The sequence below is a fragment of the Balearica regulorum genome, chromosome 1 (genome assembly GCF_011004875.1).
Source record: "Balearica regulorum gibbericeps isolate bBalReg1 chromosome 1, bBalReg1.pri, whole genome shotgun sequence".
Classification (NCBI taxonomy): Eukaryota; Metazoa; Chordata; class Aves; order Gruiformes; family Gruidae; genus Balearica; species Balearica regulorum.
In genome coordinates, this window is record NC_046184.1 from 61,694,174 (window position 1) to 61,716,629 (window position 22,456).

Here is a 22,456-nt window from a genome sequence, read left to right on the forward strand (position 1 = left end):
TAGGCTTACCTTTTCTCCCTTTGATACCTCTCCTGACTTGCCAGTCAAAGTATATATTATGTTAGTATTATTCAAGGTACTGGTATTCAGTTGACCAGCAATTACGTGGAGTTTCACAAAATACTGTGCTTTCAGTTTATTATTCAGAAGATCCTTTAGAAGAACAGAACAACAGAGATTTATTTCAATACAGGCTTCATCTAAACATAATCTCATGGTGAATGCTTTTTTACCTCCAGCTGTTACATCCTGAAATGATACATTTTCTTCTGAAGTGAGGTGAATAGGGGCTGAACCAAGTGGAAACCTCTCTTGGTTTCAATTCAGGTCAGATTATACCCTTATGTCCCTGCATGTGCAGTAAGTGCTTCCAGAGTTCTCCTGACTTCGGGGGAAGGTACTGGATGCTGACCACTTGCATATCAGGTCCCTTGTTTTGTTTTTTTTGTTTTAAACTAAAAATACTTTTTTTTTTATCATCCATACATAAAAGGTGACCTGTCGGCCTCCCTGCTGAAAATTCCAATCTTAATTCAGACCCAGTCTCAACGAAGTGAAAAAACCTTGAGCATAGCCATGTAAGGCAATCAAAAACTTACTTGAAGCATGACTGCGTTCTACCCTCACCCGCCAAATTGTTTTGTTTTTCTTTCAAGTAGGGAGAAGACAATCTCTGGCCCCTAGACGTAAATGTATTCAGAAGCAAAAAGCTCTTCTGAATCTGTTGCATCAGAACACTCTTAACACAGATGAGGTTTCTGAAGGAGCTAACACACACAGAATTTAAAAATATCTCTGTTGTTTACTTACTTTTGTACCTTTGAGCCCCTTGTTTGTCGGTACAAGCACCGTAAATGGTCCCAGAGTACTCAGCGGCCATTCATAGACATTTTCTGATAAGGAGAGGGGGGGGGAAAAAATGTTTATATGTGTATTGAAAAGCTCATTGGACGAAGGGACTTTGTAATCTGTGCCAGGTATGCAAGGGCAGAATAAGAAAGAACATTATCTGTGATTATTAAATATTAATTTAAGATTCCAAAATCCAAGTCATTGAAAGATGAGAGGCAGATAGGACACGAAATCCAGGTGTTGCTGCATATTTGACACAGGATGAGGCACAACATTCAGAACGCTTCTGGCAGCCCAGATTTTGTGGCATGCAGACCAGGGTGATGGACATGAAAACAGCGTTTCTTTGGAGTTGTGTCTTTACAGGAAGATGGCCTCCTGCTTTAGATCAATTCAGTCTTCGTGGGGTGAGTGATACGCTGCTGATAACCTGCTAGTAGTGCAAATATCAGCAAACACATAACTGGTAATAAAAGCTGATGCACTGAAAGTTAATTAAAGTTCATGTGCTACCCAGATAGTATTTCCGTTTCCAAGATAGCAGTACGAGGCCACTGTTCCTGCAGCTGAAAGCATTAAATATTCCTAATATTCAGCTCTTTTTCCAGAGGGTTAAAATCAGACCTAAAAACCCCCCATCTTTACAGTTGTTATATTTTCTGCTACAACGTACCCATATCTCAAAATTAATATGCTGTCTTACAAAACAATGTGAACTATTCTGATGTGCATTCTTAGCTTTAGAAAGACATTAATATGGAGTGAATATATTGTAAGATAACTTGTGCTGTTAATGTGTCCTTGTAGCTTCTGGATAGTAAATCAAATGGCACATTTATGTCCAAAACTTAACCAAAGAACATAAAATCTGGATTGTTGGTAACAAATGGTGGTCCCTAGCATGTCAGGCACTTTTCAGACACATAAAGAGAAACGCACAGAGAATCTGCAACTGAGCTCTCAGCGCTGAGGCAGTGGATTTCAGTCTTCAGTGCTGAACGTGAAGGTCACTGCCAAGTTTTGTCCTTGGCCAGTTATGGGGGATTCTTACTCTGTTCTAGTCAGGAATTCAGGATCTTTATTTTCATTGCTGGGCTCAGTGAAAAGGACTGAGCAAATTGTATTACATAGGAGGAAATTTTTCATGTTTACAAATTTAACTTGAAGATCCAGCTTGATTCTAGCAGTGTTTGTTCATAGCTCGCATTTGTGGCATTGCAACAGAAGACGATGAAGACAGTTATGCTGTTCTCTTCATGAGGTGGTTGCAATAACTGTGGAAGCTGTGAGCCCTGACAAGGCCTCCACCTCACCTCTGCAGTCAATTTGGAAACCTGGAGATCCCCCAGCTGTGGCCGAGGTGCTCTGGTGGGGGGTCCTGATGGTGATGGAGAACATGGATGGGATCAGTCTCTTCCCCTTGCCTCTCTCCTCTTTCCTGGTGAAAGCAGTGCCACTGCTGATGGCTGGGGACTGGGGAAGAGGGACCCAGCTGGGAATCCTGGTGGTTTTGATGGACTTCTGTGTGTCTTTCTAGATCAAATCTCAATTATCTAAATCAATGAGGGCAGGGAGGGAGAGGAGGGGGGATGATCCCACTTATCCCACTATGGGATAAAACCCATTGGTGATACTAGCTGATACGTGAGAGGTTGTGGTAATGTGTTTAGCACCTCTGCTTGGAAATTCTTGCAGATTGCATGGCAAGCTGAGTAAAGGCAGCTTTAGGTGGTCAGGGGGAGTCTGTGGCGAGTAGTGTGCACTCTGTGTCATACCATTAGCGGCACCTTTCTGCAGCTGCGGGTGTTGGGGGAAGGCAGGACAAGATCAACCCACCCAGCAGGAGCTGACCCTGCTTGTGCCTGGTCACTTACCCATGAGTGATAAGGCAGATGTCAGCTTGCCTTGCCACCGTCCACCCACTTCGGCATTCAGGTCTCGGAGGCGGTCCATGATGTTTCCGTAGCACACAAACCCGTTCCCCACGGAGCCCCCCTGGCACGTACACCTGTGAAGGGATTGTCATTTTAGTTGTGCGCTGATGCCCTGTGGTGTCAGAGAGGCTGTAGCTAAACCTGCGCTAGGTGTTGCCTATTGCATTTCTGAATACATTTTCAGGAAGCACCAATGCATTTTAGTTTAATCTACAGCTTCTATATGCTGTTAAGTACGTCAGTGTGTAGGGCAGCCTGGTGGCTGCTTGGCTGACATGATGTTCTTCTGTCAGCTGGGCCAGGAGGCAGCGGTGTCTGTCTTGTGGGACCTCTTTAGGGGCTATGTGATGCCCCTGGCTGTGGTGCAGCCACTGGTCCCCAAATGTTGCGGTTGCTGGAGCCCAGAAAGCCACTGAGCCTGCCTGCCTGTGGGCAAGGAGAGGCTATGGCATAAAAGCGTGGGGTGCCACCCTCATGGCAGGGAGGAGGTTGTGTGAAGCCTCCACTGACTACATGGGGCTCGGCAGGATGAATGGTAGTTGTGTATGAAGAGGGTTTTGGCAGCTCATCAATCCTTGTGATAGCTGTATGGGACTGGTCAAAAAAGGCAGATGGGTGTCAGTCCTTTCAACAAAGCAAAGCAGTTGTTTGTTCCTCTGCCCTTTAAGTAACACAACCATTTTGGGCAATGATACTGGTACTTTACCATTATCTTTTTTTCTGAAGCTGCTGAAGCAGAAAATCTCACACTTTTTCAAATGTATACTTTCTGTTTCTGCTGTCTCTGCACTGGAAATAGCATCTCAGTTGTAATACTGACTGTGCCCCAGGGACTCCAGCCTATGAGAGGTGTCAGTGATGTACAGTTGTCCTACATATGTCCAAAGCAAGCTCAGGTCATGGTGACAGGCAATGCCTTGGGACGGGCTGCATATGAAGTAGCGTGTTGCAGCCAAGGCAAAATCTAAAGGAAATTTATGGAAGAACAACCCCAAGTGTCAGTCTGACATTTTCTGTCCTATGAGGGAGGGAACATGCCTCCTGAAAACTGAATTTTATGGCGGTGAAAGACCTCAGTGTCGCAAGAGAGGCACGGAAGAAATTGTTGGTTGTCAACATGATTGATGGGTGCTTGCTATTAGGCGCTGACAGGTACAAATAATTGTGAGTTTCGAAGAGCAACTAGGATTTGCATGTGCCTTGATCTTGTGTCACCCTTACTGTTCACCCGGAGAGGTGGTTAATACTTCCTAAAAAATCTGGACTCTGTAAGCCTGCCTCGATGTGAAGGGCCATCCATGCCTGCCGGTTTTGCTAATCTCAGCTGTTTCTGTTGCACTCTTTAGAAAATCAGCCCCTGCTTGGCTGCTCCTGGGAGACTGGCTGGTGGTGTCAGCTCAGTCATTTACTCATCTTCAGTGCTAAAATTAAAGCAGGCGCTTGTCAACATGTAGCATGTAGAGAAAGAAACCCTAACTATATTTAGGAGGCTAAACAACTATATGGTATGCGTTACCAAACATTGGCTTTAGTAGTGCCTTTCCTATTTAAGTCTCTGTATAAGCCCTCTCCATAGTGAATCATCTCTCTGGATATTTTTTCCAAAGGCATCATTAGAGAAGGAACATTACTCCATGCAAGCAAAAGATGTTCTTTATATAACTAATGACCTAATCATTTGCATGTGCTGGTTGTTACAAACACACATCTATCATTCACACCCCACAAGTATGCCAAACTGCTTCCCACGTAGGGTCTCTACCATAGCTGTTCCCCTGATGATAGAAATCTTATTTGAAAGCCCCTGTAGTCTGGAGGGCTGCATATAGACTCAAAGGGGTGCTGGAATTTTGGCCAAGAGGCTCAATGTTTGACTCCCCCTTGTCCTTGGTAAAAATACATGTCTAAAAGAATGTTAAATTTTTTGGATGCAGCTCTGATGGTGAGCCCTCTTGTTTTTAAGAGGATCTCTTGGGTAGAGGGTATGACTGTGGAGCCTGGGTGTTTAGGGCTGGGAGAGAGGAGCAGCTCCTTCTTGGGGGCTGACCCCTTTATTCTGATGGGGTAAATGTTGCCGTGTTGATGTACATAGTCCCCTTCACTTCTGAGCAGAGAACAAAAAACAGGCTGCAAAGGAGCTGAGCAATAGTTTAGTAGAAAAAAGAAACTACCCTTGAAATATTGTACAAATCAGATCAAGGTTTCAAAATAAACCTCTTTCCTTTTCAGTAAATGGTTATAAAGAAGCAGGTGGTTAAACATAGTGATTTTTTTGACTACCATTTCCAGGGGCACAGTGAACTGCAGAAATACCTATGTAGTTTGAAATTTCTTTTCTGAGGACAATATTGCTCATAACTGAGTGGGCGTCCAGTAACACAGTTTAGATTTGGCTGCTAAAGGAAAGCACGCAGCAATTACAGGTTAGCACCTCTCGCATGGGATTGAACCTTTCAACGTGTCTGTTCCCTCACCCCTTCCGATGGAGTAATTTACTCTGTGTGGCTGGGATTGGGAAGGACCGACTGGGTGACCGACTGGATCAGTTTTGTCTTAGCTTTGTCTGGAGGCTCTGGTTTGCAAGTCACACGGCATATGGCTGTATTGCTTTGGCTTTGAATGCACTGCGTACTGCAAGGGCTGGCTGCCCCTAAAGGGAACAGCTTTACCACAAACCCTGCTGGACTATTTAAACTTAGTTGTTTGATATTTTCATGATGTGCTGCAGGGAAAGTAGAGGCAGGACTGAAAAAGACAGCAACTGTCACTCCTTCGTCATACTCAGGACGGGGGGAAGAGAATTGTATCTCTCTGGAAGTGGGAACCTTGGCTTTCTGTCTCCATTTTACCTGAAACTCGTATAATAGAGTTTTGGTTTATGAAGCTACTGATTTCTAACATTGAAGACAGAGTAAAAATAAGAAATTAAAAAAGAAAATAATTTAGTTGAGGGGAAAACCAGCTCTTCTTGGAAACCAGAGGGGTCACGGTTTAATACGCAGTGTAATTCCACACCAGTGGAAGCTTCGTAGCTTCTGGGCGGCGCTGAACATAATTACTGTGCTGAAGCAATGCCATAGAAAGTGTTAGCACTCATTCAGGAAAGATCTATATGGAAACATAGAGCAGACACAATCTTGATTTTTCAGGAGGTTGCTGTGTTACAGTCACAAGATAAATGTTTGTCTTTTCTACATCTTTGTCTGTATAAGAGATTTATTGTTGTACAAATCATTTGTTTATGGAGAAAGAAGTGACTCTATATGGAGGAAGCTAACAGCACAACTGCATCTTTAATAAAAACAAAACCAAAAACAAAAGAAAGGAAGTAACACAGGTTTGTGGCCTCTGTTAGAGCTTTGTGTTTTAGAAGAAAAAATCCACCAAAACAAGCCCTCCCAAATACATTTAAAATCTGGGATGCAGCCAAAAAACAGTAAGTGTCTGTCACTTATCAGAAACAATTTACTGTGCCCACATCAACAATCCATGTTTTTCTTTGCAAAGTTCCTCTTTCATAAATGGACTTTCCTTAGTTGGAAACTGTTCAGTATAGTTTCATTTTTTTTGCCAGATAGATAGATTTAGTTTGATTTGAGTCCCACTACTTTCTCCTGTATTCATTTCTGCCATTAAAGGTCATTGAATGAATGATGTGCAAAGCATTCGGATTGCTTCCCCCCGCCCCCCCCCCAGCCACAAATTTTTGATTTTCCCATTCTAAAATTCTCAAAACTTCCTCAACTGTTGAAAATTGGGTTGCAACAGTGAAACAGCAACAAATTAGGAAAGAAAAGTCCTGATTTAGGTGATGTGGAATTTTAATTTAAATTTTCAACTCATGTTGTGCAGTATAGTAGCATAGTAAACTAAGTCTAGTGTAAGTATATATTAAGTGCAGTTTGAGTAGTATAGTAAGCTCTAGAAATGAACTAGAGGATATTCTAGATAAACTTGTTTGAAATGCACTATAGCTTACACAAAAGTGATGTTGATATTACACTATAAGAGAAAGCTGCAAGATAAAGCAAGAACTGGCAATAAGAATACTCTCCAGAGTGAATGCTTTCTATCTATAGATCTATATGATAAATAATTTGTCCCAATTTACCACTAATGGCCTGTCTTGTATTTCACATTCACTCACCTCCTGAAAATTAACATTTCAGGGACACCTCTTTAAACCCAGTACTAGCCATCACTGGGCTATAGAAACATCTAATCCAAATTCTTTGGTTTAAGATAGTTTTGTTTAGTGTTAAAACTGACTTTCCTCCTGACATCCGTGTAGCAAATTTCTGTACAGGAATACAAACCCTGCCACAGGTTTTGCAGTTTCCCACACGCTTGACTCAAGGCTTTGAGGAATCTGTCGAGGTTGGCGTTGCTTTCACAGCACGGGGGTCAGATTCCCTAGTTGTATCTGTATTAGTATACTAAAAAGAGCCAGGGCTCCAGTGCTGTCCCATGATAATTAATGCTGATTAATTTTTAGCCTGCTGCCTGGCATGTTTCTGGCCTGCACCAAGTAGGATTTTCCCAGGCAGTGCCCAGACACAGTTGAAGGGAGAGTGTGTGCCAGGGACTGCTGCCAAGAGACAGTTACTCTGTTTTGAAAGAAGAAGAGACTTTAGCTGTGAGCCAGACCATGCTGCTTGCCCTGAGGAACAGAACAGAGGTCTTGGTCTTCTTCATTTACTAGTGTAGAAATGACTTCTGAGTGCTGTAAAATTAAAACTTAATAGCTATCAGCAATTGGACTGATGAAATCAAACACTATGCTAATTGGTTGACCCTAACCCCATTAAATCTTGTAATTTATCTTTGATAAAGAAACCGTTAATGATAACTTCAGGAGGTGTTCATCCACTAGATTTGTTTTAGCAGCCTGTTTACTAGGGGGAGGAGGGAGAAACTGGGTGAAAGCTTTAATGAGCAAAAATACTCACGTAATCTGTCCTGGCGCAGCCATTGAGCATTTAGCTTTTTTATGGCAGGTGTTGTTTGTTTCACAGATGTCCGTCATGCTGCATCCTTTCCCAGGTACAAAGTTTGTATAATGCTCCTTGCATTCACAGTGGGACTAAATCAGAAGGATGGGAGAGGGAAGAGAAAAATTAGACATGCACAAATTGTGGATTTCAGTATACTTTGTGGAACTAGGGTTTAAAGACAGTGAGCTTCCAGAGCCTTAGTTAATCACCTGCTGAGTTCAGATGCCAGTATAAAGCTTATGCATATTTATACAACTCCCTTCTAGGTTTTATCCGCTCCAAAAAACTACTGACTCTCAGACAAATTTCCTTCAGATAAAGCCCTTTAGATTCACTTCTGTGACCAGAGAACATTTAAAATCAGCATGGGTAGATTAAATTTTTTACCTCTGTTCCCACAGCCCTCTGCCTCCCAAAATGAATGCCAAAGCATGCTATTAACAAGCGAGGTGCATCAGCGCTGCCGTTGTACACACCAGCCTGTGTGCGCCAGCCTCCTGCAGCTCACTGAGACACCCCTGAGAAGACCGACTTGTATGACCATGAACTGCAGGACCACCCTGGGTGACTGAGTCCGTTTTTGGCTCTTCAGGGTGTCCAGGCAAAACAGGCATGGTCTTCTGAAGTCACGCTTTCTTGGTGGTGGGAGTTTTACACACGGAAATCTCAGTCAGTTCCTAACAGCATGAGTAATATGCAGCCGTTATACACTGTCTTTCATCGGTTGTCCTTAAAGACCCAGGTTACTTCTTTCCTAAATACACTAACTTTAGGCATGTATCTGTGGTACTTGTGTAAGAAGCCTACTGGTCCTACAAGCCCCCTGTGGTTAGAGAGACAAAAGTGAACTGGGAGAAGCTTCATTTCAGTGCCTACATTTTGGGGAGGCAAATCTGAGCCAAAATATCATAGGAGAAAGAACACTATTGCCATTCCCGTTTTCAGAGCGGGAAACATGATATACATACATTGTGAAGGAGGTAAAGGGACTCACTCCTGGTCAACAGCAGGGCTTATACCAAAGCTAGGAATAGAACTTGGTCTCCCTGAGGCCTGCTCCCGTACCCTCATGACTTCTTTTTGGAAAGAAAACATTATTTCTTCTTAGGCAGTTGCCATAGGAAACGTCTGAGGCACCCATTCAACACTAACCTTTCCTGGACTGTCGTATATGCAAATGGTGGACTGTGCAGGGCAATTCCCATATGTTGCTTGGCAAGGGTCTACGGGTAAGCAAACCTGACCGTCCCCTCTGTAACCTTCTCGACAGGTACATTTGTGCTGATTTGGTCCGAGGTAAATGCAGTCGGCATTAGGATCGCAGACCTTTTTGGAGCATGGGTTGATAGCTTGTGAAAAGAGAAGTGAAGTAAATGAATTATTGCCTGCAGTTCTCAAATTGAAGACAAGGATTTGCCAGAGCATCTCCATGCCAAACAAAGCCCGAGTAGACTAAACTTCTCATAACAGCCAAGTCCGAAGTATTGTGGTGGCATGAAGACAGAAGAGAGGAATGTGTTTATACTAACGTAGCAACCAACTGTTTGCTTTTGAGCAGAAATGATCTCTTAACTTGGCAAATTGAGTTATAAACAGATTAAAACATGTAATGTGCTCATTAAAATATCACAACTATTTTCCTGTTCTCTGGTGGACTTTAACCAGAGAAGGTCAAGTAGGTGATATGAGGTCCATACAAACTTTAAGCACGTGTTAGATCAGTTGGAAAATATTTCTCAATACAATAGGGCTTCACTGTTTTCTTTCCGGTAATTAAACAATATAATGTCACCTGTTCAGCTATATGGAAAACTGGCCAGCAAGTATTTTAGTCATGTCTTCCACACTGCTGTAGTTTCAGGACTGGACTGGAAGCTCACTAGTTATTTCTATGAGCCCTTTTTTTCAAGGCAATGGCATTGTTTGTCCTTGCTCATGGTCCCAGCAGTTCTTGGAGAGCATCTTCTCACACCTTTGTGTCCAGTTTAGGATATGGTCAAGCACACATTGTAGCTAGAAGGTGGCAGGCCCTGGACTCACCTAAAAGGTGGTGCTGCTCGCTGTCTTCCCCTCTCCTCCTCCCTTTCTTCCCCATCAGCAGGGACTGAGAGACTTGGAAATGCTCAGCTCCACTCTTTCAAGCCTTCTCTTCTGTTCCCGTGTGAAATCACACACATACACACATTCACATGCTGAAATCGACCATAAGCAATGCCACCTCCAAGCTGAGTCTGGGGCAGTTACTGTTATCCTCACTTATGTGCTTAGCTGCGCTGGAGCTGCTCGTTCTCTGTTTCCCAGCCAGTCAAATGTAAAAGACACTGGCTTGAGCCACTGGTGACCCCAGTATCTAAAGGAACTGGGACAGAGGAGCAACATCCATGCAGGCTGCATCAATGCAAAACCCAAGAGAGGTAGGGATTCTAGCATTTTCCTTCTCTGCTTGTTTCTGCAATTTCTTTGTCTCTCACTTGTCTATGCTGCCTACTAGAAGAACCTCACTTTCCCTGAAGAGTGACTTTCTGATGTCTTGCTCTTGGGTGCTATTCAAGTCTACTTAGAGAGGACTACACCATCGTTAGGACCAAGAGGGTTGAATTTATATAATGTAAATATTCCTGCAGAGGATAAGAAGTATTGTATTTCTGGCCTGATCTAAGTCAGCATTTACTAAATAGTGCTTCAGCATCAGATACACCCATTTTCTTCATTGCAATTGGTCTAGAAGGAAGAACTGGTGCTGTAAGACATAATGTAAGAGGAGACTTTTGTAATACAGTTAATTTGAGCGTTCAATGGCAAGTTGAGGAGTCTATAAAAACAACTTTAAGGTAGACTTTTACGTCTAGCTGAGATGCTATTGGCTTTGTTTCATAAAAAATAGGAAAGCTAAAATGAGCTTTTCTGTAGAGTTTATGCTTAGTGATGAAGCTGAGCTGCCACACAATGGCTATTCAATAAATGTAAGTCCTTAGTTGCTGTTACTGATTATTATGGAAGCAAACTATGAGGCTGAACTTCAGCAAGTACAGTGATGTGATAGGAGTAGATTGGTAAGCACTGATGACCCAGTTTCCACACTACACATTTCAAGGGGATTTACTAACTTTAGTCCGGCTGCATGGACTGAAGCTTGCTAACAGTTGGACTGATGTGCTTCCGGAGCACATTTTAGGGTTTAGTTTCATCCAGAAGGAATCTAGGTTGTGCACCTGAGAGTGCTTTGGGTTATGAACCCAAGAACAATTAAGTCAGGACAATGGTGAGATTTTCTTCAAAAGTGCACTCATATATCCAAACTATAATACTAATGAAGTTTTATCCAAAGAACTCAGTGGACATGAAAATTACTCATGTTTGTGGGTATGAAAATTACTCACGTTCACATTGTGTACCATCCCCGTGGTAGTTGGGCAGACATGTGCATTGCAGTTGTCTTCCATCATCACCCGAGGCAGTGCATCTGGAGTTTGTTGGGCACCGCAAGGCCTCGCATTCAGCTATTGCTGATGGACAGAGGGTGAGAGGGTTAAGCTGTGTCTGTACATTGTGCCAGGAGATCTTGCGTCCTGCAGGATACCAGCTCAAAGTACACCTGATTGAGGGAGCATCGATCCCATTTCTGTTGTCGTTATTCTGGTGATTGCAGTGCTCATGATGGTTATGGGAGCTCACACATAGGGTTTGAGGTTCAGTATATGTTTGGTTGCTCTAGAGAGACTAACCTGAGACTAATTTTGTGTTCATCCTCGCCAATTCTAACTGTATCAGAGCTGTTGAATATATCTTATATAGAAAGCAATCTACTTACGCTGATCACATCTGAGCCCCTTGTATCCAGACAAGCAAGTGCATCTTCCATCCCCTGTAATTCCACTGTTGCATACTCCGTGAATGCAGTCGCAAACTATAAGGAGACATGGATTGGTGTTATTGAATAATAGTGATATTTGGAAAGACATCATTAGTGGTTACCCGTAGCAAATAGTGTCCTGGCCAACAACTGTTAAATATTACAAAGTGTGATGTTTTCCAAAACCAAGCATTGACCTGAGTTCCTGAATTTATAGGCTTCCACTAATGAGAAAATCAATACTCAGGGTTGCATGCATCAGTAAATAACATATTGATTTTTGCAGGCTGATACTAGCTTGAGGGTCTGAAAGTCTTCATGACACATGCTAGAAACATCAAAATGACCAGTTGCTAATACCATAGAACTTGTAAAAATTGACATACAGTCTTGAGCCAAAATTGAATACAACATGTAACATAGGCCATTTTTATAACTCTTAAAAAAATTGCTCATTTTTGCTTCAATTCTATTTACCTCTCTCTCAAACACCCCCAGAAGAGCTGTGTTTTGTGACTTTTCCCCATCTCTAAATAGAATTTATTTAATTAAGAGGATAATTAATCACTGTGTAGGCCTCAGGCTTTTTTCTGGTCCTGCTCCTATATCCTGTCATTTCTGGTTATGAACATTGTGAGACTATGCGCACAAGACTCCATATTCAGAGTCCAGGCAACAATGAGACATCTTTATAAATGTTTTCTGAAGCCTTATGTATACTTAAAAAGGTTTACAGTTATAACTGTTTCAGTTATGGTAGTGATGCTTTTTAAAAAGGCGCTGTACAGTTACACTTGGAAAAGCCTCTGAGATTTACAGAGTTGTATTGGTTACTTCATGTTTAAGCTGCAGTGTAGTGTGTCCTCTTTCCTTTACAAACATATCCTGTGTTCATGCAAATCACCTACACTAATTAATTAGTAATATTCTACCTATGTTAGCAGTCCTAATATAAAAAACAGCCATCTCTAAGATATTACTGAAAAGCAGTTAGTCACAAATGCATAGTATTTATAGGTGCTTAGAAAGCTTAGAGGAGCTCAAATATCTGAAAGCCAAAGTGTAAAATATTGCTTAAATTAATACGCAGCTGAATCCTCCAGTAGCTTCTTGGAAAATAATTACATTTATGATATTGAATTCATTCAAGTAACCTATTTTCATGACAACGTTGGCTCAGTTATATTTCTGTGTATCAACACTGGCATCCAGTGGACAGCTGGTGGAAAAAGGGCCTTTGAGTCAGCAGTGGTGTACAAGTAGTGTAGAAAGCCCAACACAGATCGTTTAAAGTGAGGCCATTCGTGACTCTCTTTAGAAGTAACTTGATGTAGGTCTTGAGGGAACAAAAAGAGTTTTACTTAAACAACTATTACCACTTAAGAAAGATACGTTTCTTAATATTTTTTTTTTTCAGGGAGTTTTGTGATGTGTCTGTTTAATGCTCAGCAGGGGTCAGGAAGGAAAATAAAATACTAGAACTCATTAAGAAACAGACAAAACTGGAAAATTATACAAATATATACACTTGTGATACATATACATTTTTAAAAGTGCACATAGCTCTGATCCCTCCCTCAGTATCACGCTTCTCCTAATAGAAGTATGGTCAACCAATGGAACCATCTACCAGCCAAAAAACTAAACCAAATTAATCCTTTTTCACGCTTTTAACTATATTATGGAGCTCCTTGACACACAATATTGTGGAGAGCAAAAGCAGAACTGGACTCTGAGGCAAGGTAGATAACTTACGGAGGATGGATCCAGCAGGAGCCTTTAAACACTACAATTTCATTGCAATCTCTGGCTGCTTGTACTCTTTCCCTACATATCAACTATTGGCCTCCAATATGGGGTACTAGCCTAGAAGGAATTTTGGCCTGATTAATAATGGCCTTTTTTTGAGTCAGATAAACTGATTTCTATACCACATGAGTATTTCATGCCTTAGTACAGAAGCATCAGTTTGTAGATGTATTTAAAAAAAAATTCAAAATACTGTAACCCACTATAAATTATGCATTTGATATTTTAAGTACCATAACAACCTCCTGTATTTAGATCAAATAAATGCAAATCCTTAATTTAGGATGAAAAGTGGATAACATGATAACTAGTTAACAGGGAGGCATACCTGCAGGAACCCAAAGATTATTCTAATCCATCATTTATTTGACTGTTGGCTATAACAAAGATATTAAAGATAAGATTAAGATATTTTTGTAATGCTACACTAAGTGTTGTCTGTACGGTCCTGAGCTCGGTCCAGCCCCACTGTGAATGAGGAATTGAGTAGCTGCCTTTTTTCCTTGCCTGTTGTGTTCCCTTGAAGCAGGTGGCTTCTCTTGAAACCCTTAGACATCCTACCCATTTCACTGTGATTTCTTAGTGTCTGAATGAAGTTTTCAATCGCCTTGTTTTCCCTGCTTCAGTAAAGCAAGGTCAACCTTACCTGATGTGCAGCGAGGACCAAATAAATTATCTTCAGCACATTTTTCACAGGCTGTCCCACCAAATCCTTTCTGTGAATTACAGAATGGAAATCAAAACTTAAATCTCTCATCACTCTCTATATAGATAGATATATGCTTAGCAGTCTGAAAACAGCATCCTTAGCTGCCAAAAGAAAATAACATGAAATGTTCAATCAGCAAATCAGAGATGACTACTGCAATCTAGAAAACATTGTCTTTTGAATGATTTTTTTTCTCTTTGCCTTTTTTTTATTTAAAATTTTTAGCTCTTACACTTCAAATCAAACCAGATGTTCTGAATATCAAGTTAACAATAAAGAACAGTAATCAAGCCTAAAGTCCAAATAATTTTTACAATTATTACGTTGTATTTTCTGACTATTTCTCATTTTGTCTCTTTTTTTGCATGTCTCCAGAAGATGTGCTTTTGATGTAATGGAAAGATTAACCAGTAGAGGGGGAGATAGAAAAGATTCATTTGAGTTGTTTTTTAAATAAATCTTTTTGGCTGAACTTATAAAGCACTGCACATCACACTCTCAGTAAAGGAACATTGTATTGAGCATATAATCCCAAATATAAGTCCTTTCTAATTAGGGAAAAAAGTTGTAAATAATAGCATGCTTCAAAAACCAGAGGAACTCAAGCCACCTGTTTCAGGCAGGCAAGATGGAAGAGCTCTTTAATAATTTCATCTAAACATAGAATCATTTAGGTTGGAAAGGCCCTTAAGATCATCAAGCCCAACCGTAAACCTAATACTGCCAAGTCCACCACTAAACCATGTCCCGCTCAAGTCCCGAAGTAGAAATAATAGTGTGAAGATTAGTGCAAACCACGCAGAAAATGAACTCCAGGAAGATCATCTTTACAGTTTCTGAAATACTTTCCTTTAACGTATGTATAGAATGTAATATGCATTATTTCTTAGCAGAGCTTACATGCTGTTTTTATATATTTTTTCATTTAAAAGAAAGGATGTACCTGACAAGTGCATGTTCCATCCCCATTTATACCCTGGGAGCAGCGTCCTCTCCTGTTGCATGGCGATGCAGCTCCTCCCGGACAGGCTAGAAATGACAACGTTTAAGCCATCAGTCAGCTCGCTCTGACCCTTATGCTCCCCTTGCACATTAGGGGTGACAACCTCGGAGGCTGCGGGGTTTTTGGGCCAGATAGGGACCTCCAGTGACTGCTGCTATTTTGCAGCTGCCCGAATCTCTTCACTAGAATCTCAGCTTCAGCAGAGAACATCGACCTCTCTAGTCTGGGAATATAAACTAGTGACCATAGTCAAAGGATTGCACAAAAAATAGTTTTCTTATTCTGAAGTACCATATTGATTTTGTTCCTGCTGATCCACCTCTGTCTGCAGACACTCGAAACTGTTAGCTCTTTTGATACAAGTAGAGTTTGCCTGACCACTTCTTCTGTATGTTAATTCAATTCTAATTGATTGAAAATTTGCTGTCAGTATTATACTTGATGCTAAGTCAGAGATGCATAAGCCTTTTTCTTTTCCCCACAAATTGCATTTGCTTTATGTGGAATTTTTTTCCTTTTCCCTGCTACCTCCCATAAGACTGTGATATTTGATTCAAATCATCTTGGAAATTGAAATTTGGGTATCTCATAACCCACTTCTGTCCAATGTGCTGTGGTCACTAGAAAAACTTGTGTGCCAAAGATGTGCTGTGCTCTTCAGATCCTTTGGCACTAGAGCTGTGATTACAGGCAGTGGTATACTGACCAAAAGCCCCAGCCAGCAGGAGAGGATAAGAAACAATGGCTGCATTCCCAAATCAAAATAGTCTAATTTTTGGCTGAATTTTTTCAATATTCAAATTTTTACTGAAAGGTTGCCTATAAGAAATACTCATTACAGTAATTTTTAGTCACATTGTTCTGTCAGGTTTTTCCTCCTGTAGGGATATCCTTATTTTTTATAGTCATGCAGCCTCTCCGTGGAAATGATTTATTAACTCACTTCCATAAGCCCTTCTTTCCTGTAACTGGGCTTCCCATTAGGTACCATAATCCTGATGCAGGTGGTATCTAAATGTATCAAACTCCCACTGCCCTCACAGGTTCTCTGCTGTACCTTACTGGTAGATTTATTGTTTACAAAGAGTCTCAGTCTGTTCTGTGTGGGTGGAGATGGGCAGCACTGGATTTATGCTCCCACTGAGTAACTTAATCCTGACTTAGAGTGTTTAAGTGATATGGAAGTTTTCATGAAAATTAATTTGATTTGGACAGAGTGATGAGCAAATAAGTGGATGTGTATATATATACAACTAATTTTAGTGAAGGCTTTGGCTTTATACCAATCTGTTAATAATTCCTAATCTATTCCTTCACAATGGCTGTGTGAGGTCTGCTGGATCTGAGTAAGCTTCTCGTGAAAGAACAGTAAACATAAAGATAAAACTTTAGTGCAGTTTATCTCATACATGCATTTATTAAGAATTGAGATGAAACAACCAGAAATGAGGTAAAGTAATAAATACATATACTTTAATCTTCAGAGTGGCTTTTAGTGAATCTTGTTTTCTGGCTACCATGTGATAGCTAAATCTTATCTGACATAGATGCCAACTGTTTAATATTTGCTCAGAATGGAAACGGTTTTACCTGCACTGATGCTTTTATTGAAGATAGAGAAATCATGAGAAAACTCATTTTATGATATAAGTACTAGGAAAGGATACTTTAAAATTGCTGACATAACAGGTTTTTTGCAGTTAATATTCACTACATTTCCTCTTGTCTTCACTACCACTTGTCTCTTGTTTTGATACCACCACCGAGGGACCGCTTTATCAGAAGTTTAGCAAATTACTGTGTTGTTGTACGAGTTTGGTCAGGCAGGTAAAGGGCTTCCCCCCGGCCGGCGGGGCCGCAGGAGGCAGCGCTGGGATGCTGGAGCGGTGCTGGCACCGTCACCTGCTGCCACCCACCCCGGTGCTGGGGAGAAGCGGGACCTTTGCTTTTGTTGAGGATGGTTTTTTTTGAAAAGTAGTGAGAAAGAGATGTTTCTGCTTATCTCCTATAGCTGTCAGAGACCAGAGGCCAAATCTTAATACCTAGACTAAAAGAGCTTAAATCTATCAGCTTTTTTGTCTCTTAGAATTTCATTCAGCACTTTCTAAGCGTTCTCAAATGCAGCCTCTTGGATTACTTCAACTGACTCCCTGCAGGCTGAAGCAGTTGGTAGAACTTGTAAAGATGTATTTTGGATGTAGAATTTGATAGAATTAGGTTTATTATCTATCATCTTGGATTTTTTTTTCTTTATTCTTACAGTGCTTTCTACTCAGTTGCCCATACCATGCACCTTTCAGTTTGCTCCCAGGCTTTTCTTTGGAGCCGTGCAAATATTTGGCCAGAGCTGAGGTAGGCAGAAGCTCCCACTGAAGCCCATCAGTTACACGTGTGGGGCATCTGAGCTCCACCAGCTTTGGCATCTGTGGTCAGACGATACTGGCAGTGTTAAAAGGCTGTGCTCTTTTTCCCTGGACGTTTTTCTGCCGTTCTTTTCCCTTTTTCCTTGACATCTTTTTACAGAGGGATGGGCGTGCGGCTTGTTGGCTCGGAGTGCTTTGCGGGGAAGAAAGGGGACAAAACATCTTTCATTCACACTGTGTGTTTCAGCGTGTGCTATCGTTTAAGGAAGTCAGAGTGCATTTAAGACCTAATTTTGTCATTGCCATCAGGTGCTGAATGTGAAGTAAACCCCTAGTCAGGGATTTTTCTCTGGCCTCAGGAAGGACCGGCTTTCCTCCAAACATTTCAAGGCATGCCTTATGCTCTTAGAGAGATTGCGATAATGCAAAGAGCTATTTTCTTCCTCCAAATGACAGCTGGAACAATGCTGAGACCTTGATTCTTTGCTTTTTGGGGTCAGGAAGTTTGTCTGAAGGAAGAGAGGGCTTCCTCGCCTCTGCAGCCTCCTGCCCACGGCGGTGCAGGCAGGGCTGTGGCTCAGGGGCAGCGAGCTCTGCCCTTCTCTGGAAAGACCCACGTCCCTCATGGGGCCTCCCAGAGCACCCTGAAGTATGGTGTGACAATCACACGTAGCGTTGCCTTCCTCCTACTGGGCACTTTGGCTGCATTTGGTGGAAAAATGGTGAATCACCACACAAGTGGTTGTCTTCAGAAGAAGACAGGACTACACACGATGTACTCAGCTCTCCGCCTATCTTTTCTATAGAAGTAGCCCTAAGTTGGGATTTGGCTATTTTACTTTAGTAGATAAATGACTGGTATGTAAATCATAGCTTGGGCCATGCTAAAAATAAATTTTTTATCTATTTTGTGGACAAAAGGATTTCACATATGTTGAACCAGACCTTTACCCCATTATCTAAACCATTAACTGAAGGAGGAAATGCTTTGTCTGGGCAGGGAAACTTCCTCTGCGGGTCTTGATACCCACCTCAGTGAGGTTTGATGCATTTGTGGAGATGCTGAAAGGCTTTTCCTGGGGAAGGGGCAGTGGGAGGAGAGGCGATCCTGATTACCCCTGCTTCAGGAATGGCCTTTAGCATTCACTGGAGGTTCAAAAAAACTTGGAGGGAAAAGCTGTTTCTAATCGAGCTGAAAGAAAAGACACTCCTTGCATCAAAAAGTAAAGAATTAAAGAGATTTTTAAATAATTCAGACTCAGATGAGGGTATTTTTGACCTAAAATTAAACATTTAAACTTGTGGTTTGAAAATTTTAATTTTTAAAATCTGTTGTGGGGATCCTCCCAAATGAAAAGTCATTTTACAGGCATTGACTGAAATGATTTGTTTTGAAAATCTCAAAAGCAAGGGGGTTCCCTGAGTTTTTTTTTTTTTTTTTTTTCCCCTTATGAATTTTTCTTTTTAAATGAGGCTTTGAATATGGGTTTTTCTCCAAATCCTCTAAGGTTTGGCTGAAACTGCTGTTTATTTCTATTCCTATAATAAGTTCTGAGGAGCAATCTTCTCATGGCAATAATTTCTGAAAAGAAGAAAAATCACTTTTACTTCTACTCAAATTCTATCACACACACACACTCCCCACCCCCCAAACCCAAGAAAAAGAACTTACCCATGCAGTCTGGGCCCCAGTGTCCCTGGCAGCACTCAGGTTGTTCAAATTCCTTCATACAATGATGCCGACATCCCAGAAAAGAAAGTGTGTGTGTTTTAACTTCTAGATAATACCTGAGGAAAAGAAGTTGGAGCTGCTTTAAAGTACTTAAAAGCCTCCTCTGGGGAAAAATGAAATTCTTAACCTCCTCTTCTCCTTTCAGTGTCAGACAAGAACACTGTAAGCTTAGTTGTATTGATCTGGTTTTTTTTTTCATTAAAACATACATTGCACATTGAGGTCTAAAAAAAGATCCTTGAAGCTGTTTCTTTTGCATAGTAATTTTTTTTTCATTTCTGCAACCTAAACACAGCAGTTTTCTCTAAGTTTTGATTTGAAATCGTTTTTTTAATCTGAAAGGCAAGATTTCAAATTTGTTTTGAGATATTTCTTCCTGCCCTTCACCCCCCACCCCTCCCCAATCTGCAGTTTGAAAAATCTGTTACTTATACGATAATATATATGAATGATATATAAATATCATTTATATGGTAATATATAATTATGATATGATATTTATATATCATTCATATCAAGTATGCAGAATAAACAAGGAAGTGATTTTATGATATCACTCAAAATAAAATCTGATAGGCCATCGATAGCAATGTTTATTTTCCTCTTATACCATTTGCTGATTAACTTTAGGCTTGAAGTACTCTGAGTGAAGCTTGAGTTTGGGACTTAGTGAAGCCAATATAATTTGTCATATGAATTAATATTATAATAATCATAATATATTCAATATTTAATATTACTACAATTATAAATAATATTATAATTATGAGAAAAGCTCTGACAGAACAGATACCTGCAGTTTGGTATCCCAGTCCCATTGGTAATTTTGGTGTAACCAGCAGGGCACTGGGTTTCGAGGTTTAAAGAGCAAGGTAAGCATTCAGTTTTCATTTGAATGAGCAGCTTTTGTTGACAGTGCTTCTTCATCTGTAACAGGAGAAGATTAATTAAACAGAAGGAAAAAGTTCTTTGAGTTGGTTTAGCGCTGCCCCCAGTGGCATTGCTGAAAAACGACAAATTTAACTCTCTTCTCACTCTCAGCCACAACAAGCTCTATCCTGTTCAGCAGGAGCTCCCTGCTCTGGAGATAAACTAGATAACAGACCACATATTAGGGCTTTGCAGTAATCTTGTCCGCACAAGATAGGTCCAGCCACTGCAGGATAAACCCTTCCAAGTGTCATGTTTCTCCTAAGAATGCTTTATCAACAAACGCTAAGTTCAGCAGGCTTGAAAGCCAGGTTACGGACACAGCATCAGCCTACGGAGCATTAGTTCTGAAGTTGCCTTGCAAACCCAAAGCAGGATGGAGAAACAAGTGCCGGCAAATGCCTTCTCCATTCAATGCAAAATGAAACATAAGGTGTGGAGGAAGTTGCTCGTGGCTCTGTGCATACAGAGCACAGCACAAGCCTTTGCTCATATCAAAAGGCTGGGTTTCATATTATCAGCACCACCATACTGAACTAAAGGACTATGGCTGGTATGTTCAAATTGGTGTAAAAGAACGATGTCTAGCTTTGCACCGAAATCTGGTAGAAATTAAGGGCCTGAGCCCACCACAGCACATTGAGAAGCGCAGCCTCCTCTTTTTTTACCTAGAGAAAGCCACAGAATGAACCAGCCCAGCTTAGGAAACCTGGCCATAGTCTTCCAGCTCGAATGCCAAGGGCTTGTGCCCCTTGCTGTGGAGGTCCCAGTTTCAAGAATGCAAATCTGACAAATGACTTGAGAAGATGGCAAAAAGGACAAAAGGCTTAGGGTGTTGTTGCAGCGCTTGCATTTTATTTTGTGGTTGTAGAATTGTAGATTTGAAAATGTCTATATACCAAAAATAGTGTCTGTTTCCTACTACTAAAACAGTTGATCTATTTAAAGCAAAAGGTCTTTGCTGAACTCTGTCTAATATTGGCTTTATCTTCTTTCTTCCTGGTAAGTATTTGTAGAAGTAAGTTTATAATTAAAAAATTGTGAGAAATTATATAATGCAAAATATGATCTTTAAAACAAACAAAAAGTAATAAATGAAATCACCATTCTTGGAGAGGACGTACTGCAAAGTGTTCCATTTTCTATTCCGAGATAACCATTTATCCACTGTGCTCTAAGTATGGACCCATTTAGGTGGTCTTAACTCACTTAAGCAATATTGACCACGACAGGTTTCCTGTCTGACACAGTAGAATTGAAGTGAACTCTCTGAAAGGGATTTCAATTAAGCAGCAGAGTAGTCAGTTAAGGCAATGTCTGAATCATTGCCAGCCCAACATGAGGAAGTGCTTAATGTTTATCTTGAAAAACTGTACCTGCCCACTGTGTGTGTGTGCGTTCACGTCTGTATGTATGTAGGCGCCAGTTCTAGCAGCATCATCCATTTGAAAATATTTAAATCTGTTAGTAGTTTTCTGTGGATGTGTTAAGTAGTTTCCAGATTATAAAGCCAGAAGGACAATTATACCAGAGGAGCATAATACAGGCTAATGGAGGTTCTTGCATGAAATTTAGTTCGAACAAGAAGATCTTTTAGAAAGCATTAATTTGATTTGGAAATGGTCAGTTGTGGAAAACCAAGCTCTGGTATGTTGCTTCTGTCATAATTTGTCTGTGATGGCTTTGCCTCAGTCTCCAGCCATTGCTTTTCTGTAGTTTGCGTGACAGGTAGGAAGCTGTTCTGCTACCAAGCTTACTACTCCCTTCCTATGAATACTTACAGTCTGAGATCAAAGTAAACTTTCTTTGTGCACCTAAATAAGTAGCATTTCTTGAATTCCCTGCTATGACTCTGTTTTCCCTGTTCTTGAGTCATTTCCCAGCTCTTCCCTGGAGCCTGCCCAGTTCGGCAATAGCCCTCCTGGATGGGGAGCGTCAGGGCAGGCCTGTCTGGGCAGTTCCTGTGCACATGAATGGGACTTGTGCACCCCCCCCCGCAAGGTCTTCCTTGTCCCCCACCTCGGCAAATTGACCATTAACCCTCTGTGCAGCAGCGTCACAGCAGGCAGCTTCAGGTTATTTGCTATCTAGGGTTTAATCCAAGCCACTACTTCCAAGGATGGAGCCCATTGCAGTGCTCTCATGTCTTGCTTGATAGACATCCTCCAGTATTTCTGTCCAGGGATTCCTAAACAACATCTGTGCATGTGCAACCTCGTGCTGTCCAGGTACTACTGGACCTTCTGGGCACGTGTGGGATGCTGCAGCCTCATTGCA

General features: G+C 41.2%; 1 protein-coding gene across 5 annotated transcripts in view; it reads right to left on the reverse strand.

The window, feature by feature from the left end:
• STAB2 (stabilin 2) overlaps positions 1–22,456 on the reverse strand; it is a 90,076-nt gene that overhangs the window by 65,085 nt on the left and 2,535 nt on the right. For 3 of the 5 annotated variants that reach the window (XR_012835730.1, XM_075754689.1, XM_075754680.1), the window contains exons 2-12: positions 20,043–20,176; positions 19,190–19,305; positions 15,095–15,180; positions 14,089–14,158; positions 11,592–11,687; positions 11,161–11,286; positions 8,933–9,129; positions 7,736–7,869; positions 2,727–2,860; positions 811–893; positions 10–153 (exon numbers count right to left, since the gene is read on the reverse strand). Coding sequence is in view for 4 of the 5 variants with exons in the window: in XM_075754689.1 (XP_075610804.1) it covers positions 10–153; positions 811–893; positions 2,727–2,860; positions 7,736–7,869; positions 8,933–9,129; positions 11,161–11,286; positions 11,592–11,687; positions 14,089–14,158; positions 15,095–15,180; positions 19,190–19,305; positions 20,043–20,176 (1,320 nt within the window). In the remaining variant the exon portion in view is untranslated. The other 2 variants (XM_075754699.1, XM_075754707.1) reach the window with 2 other exon arrangements.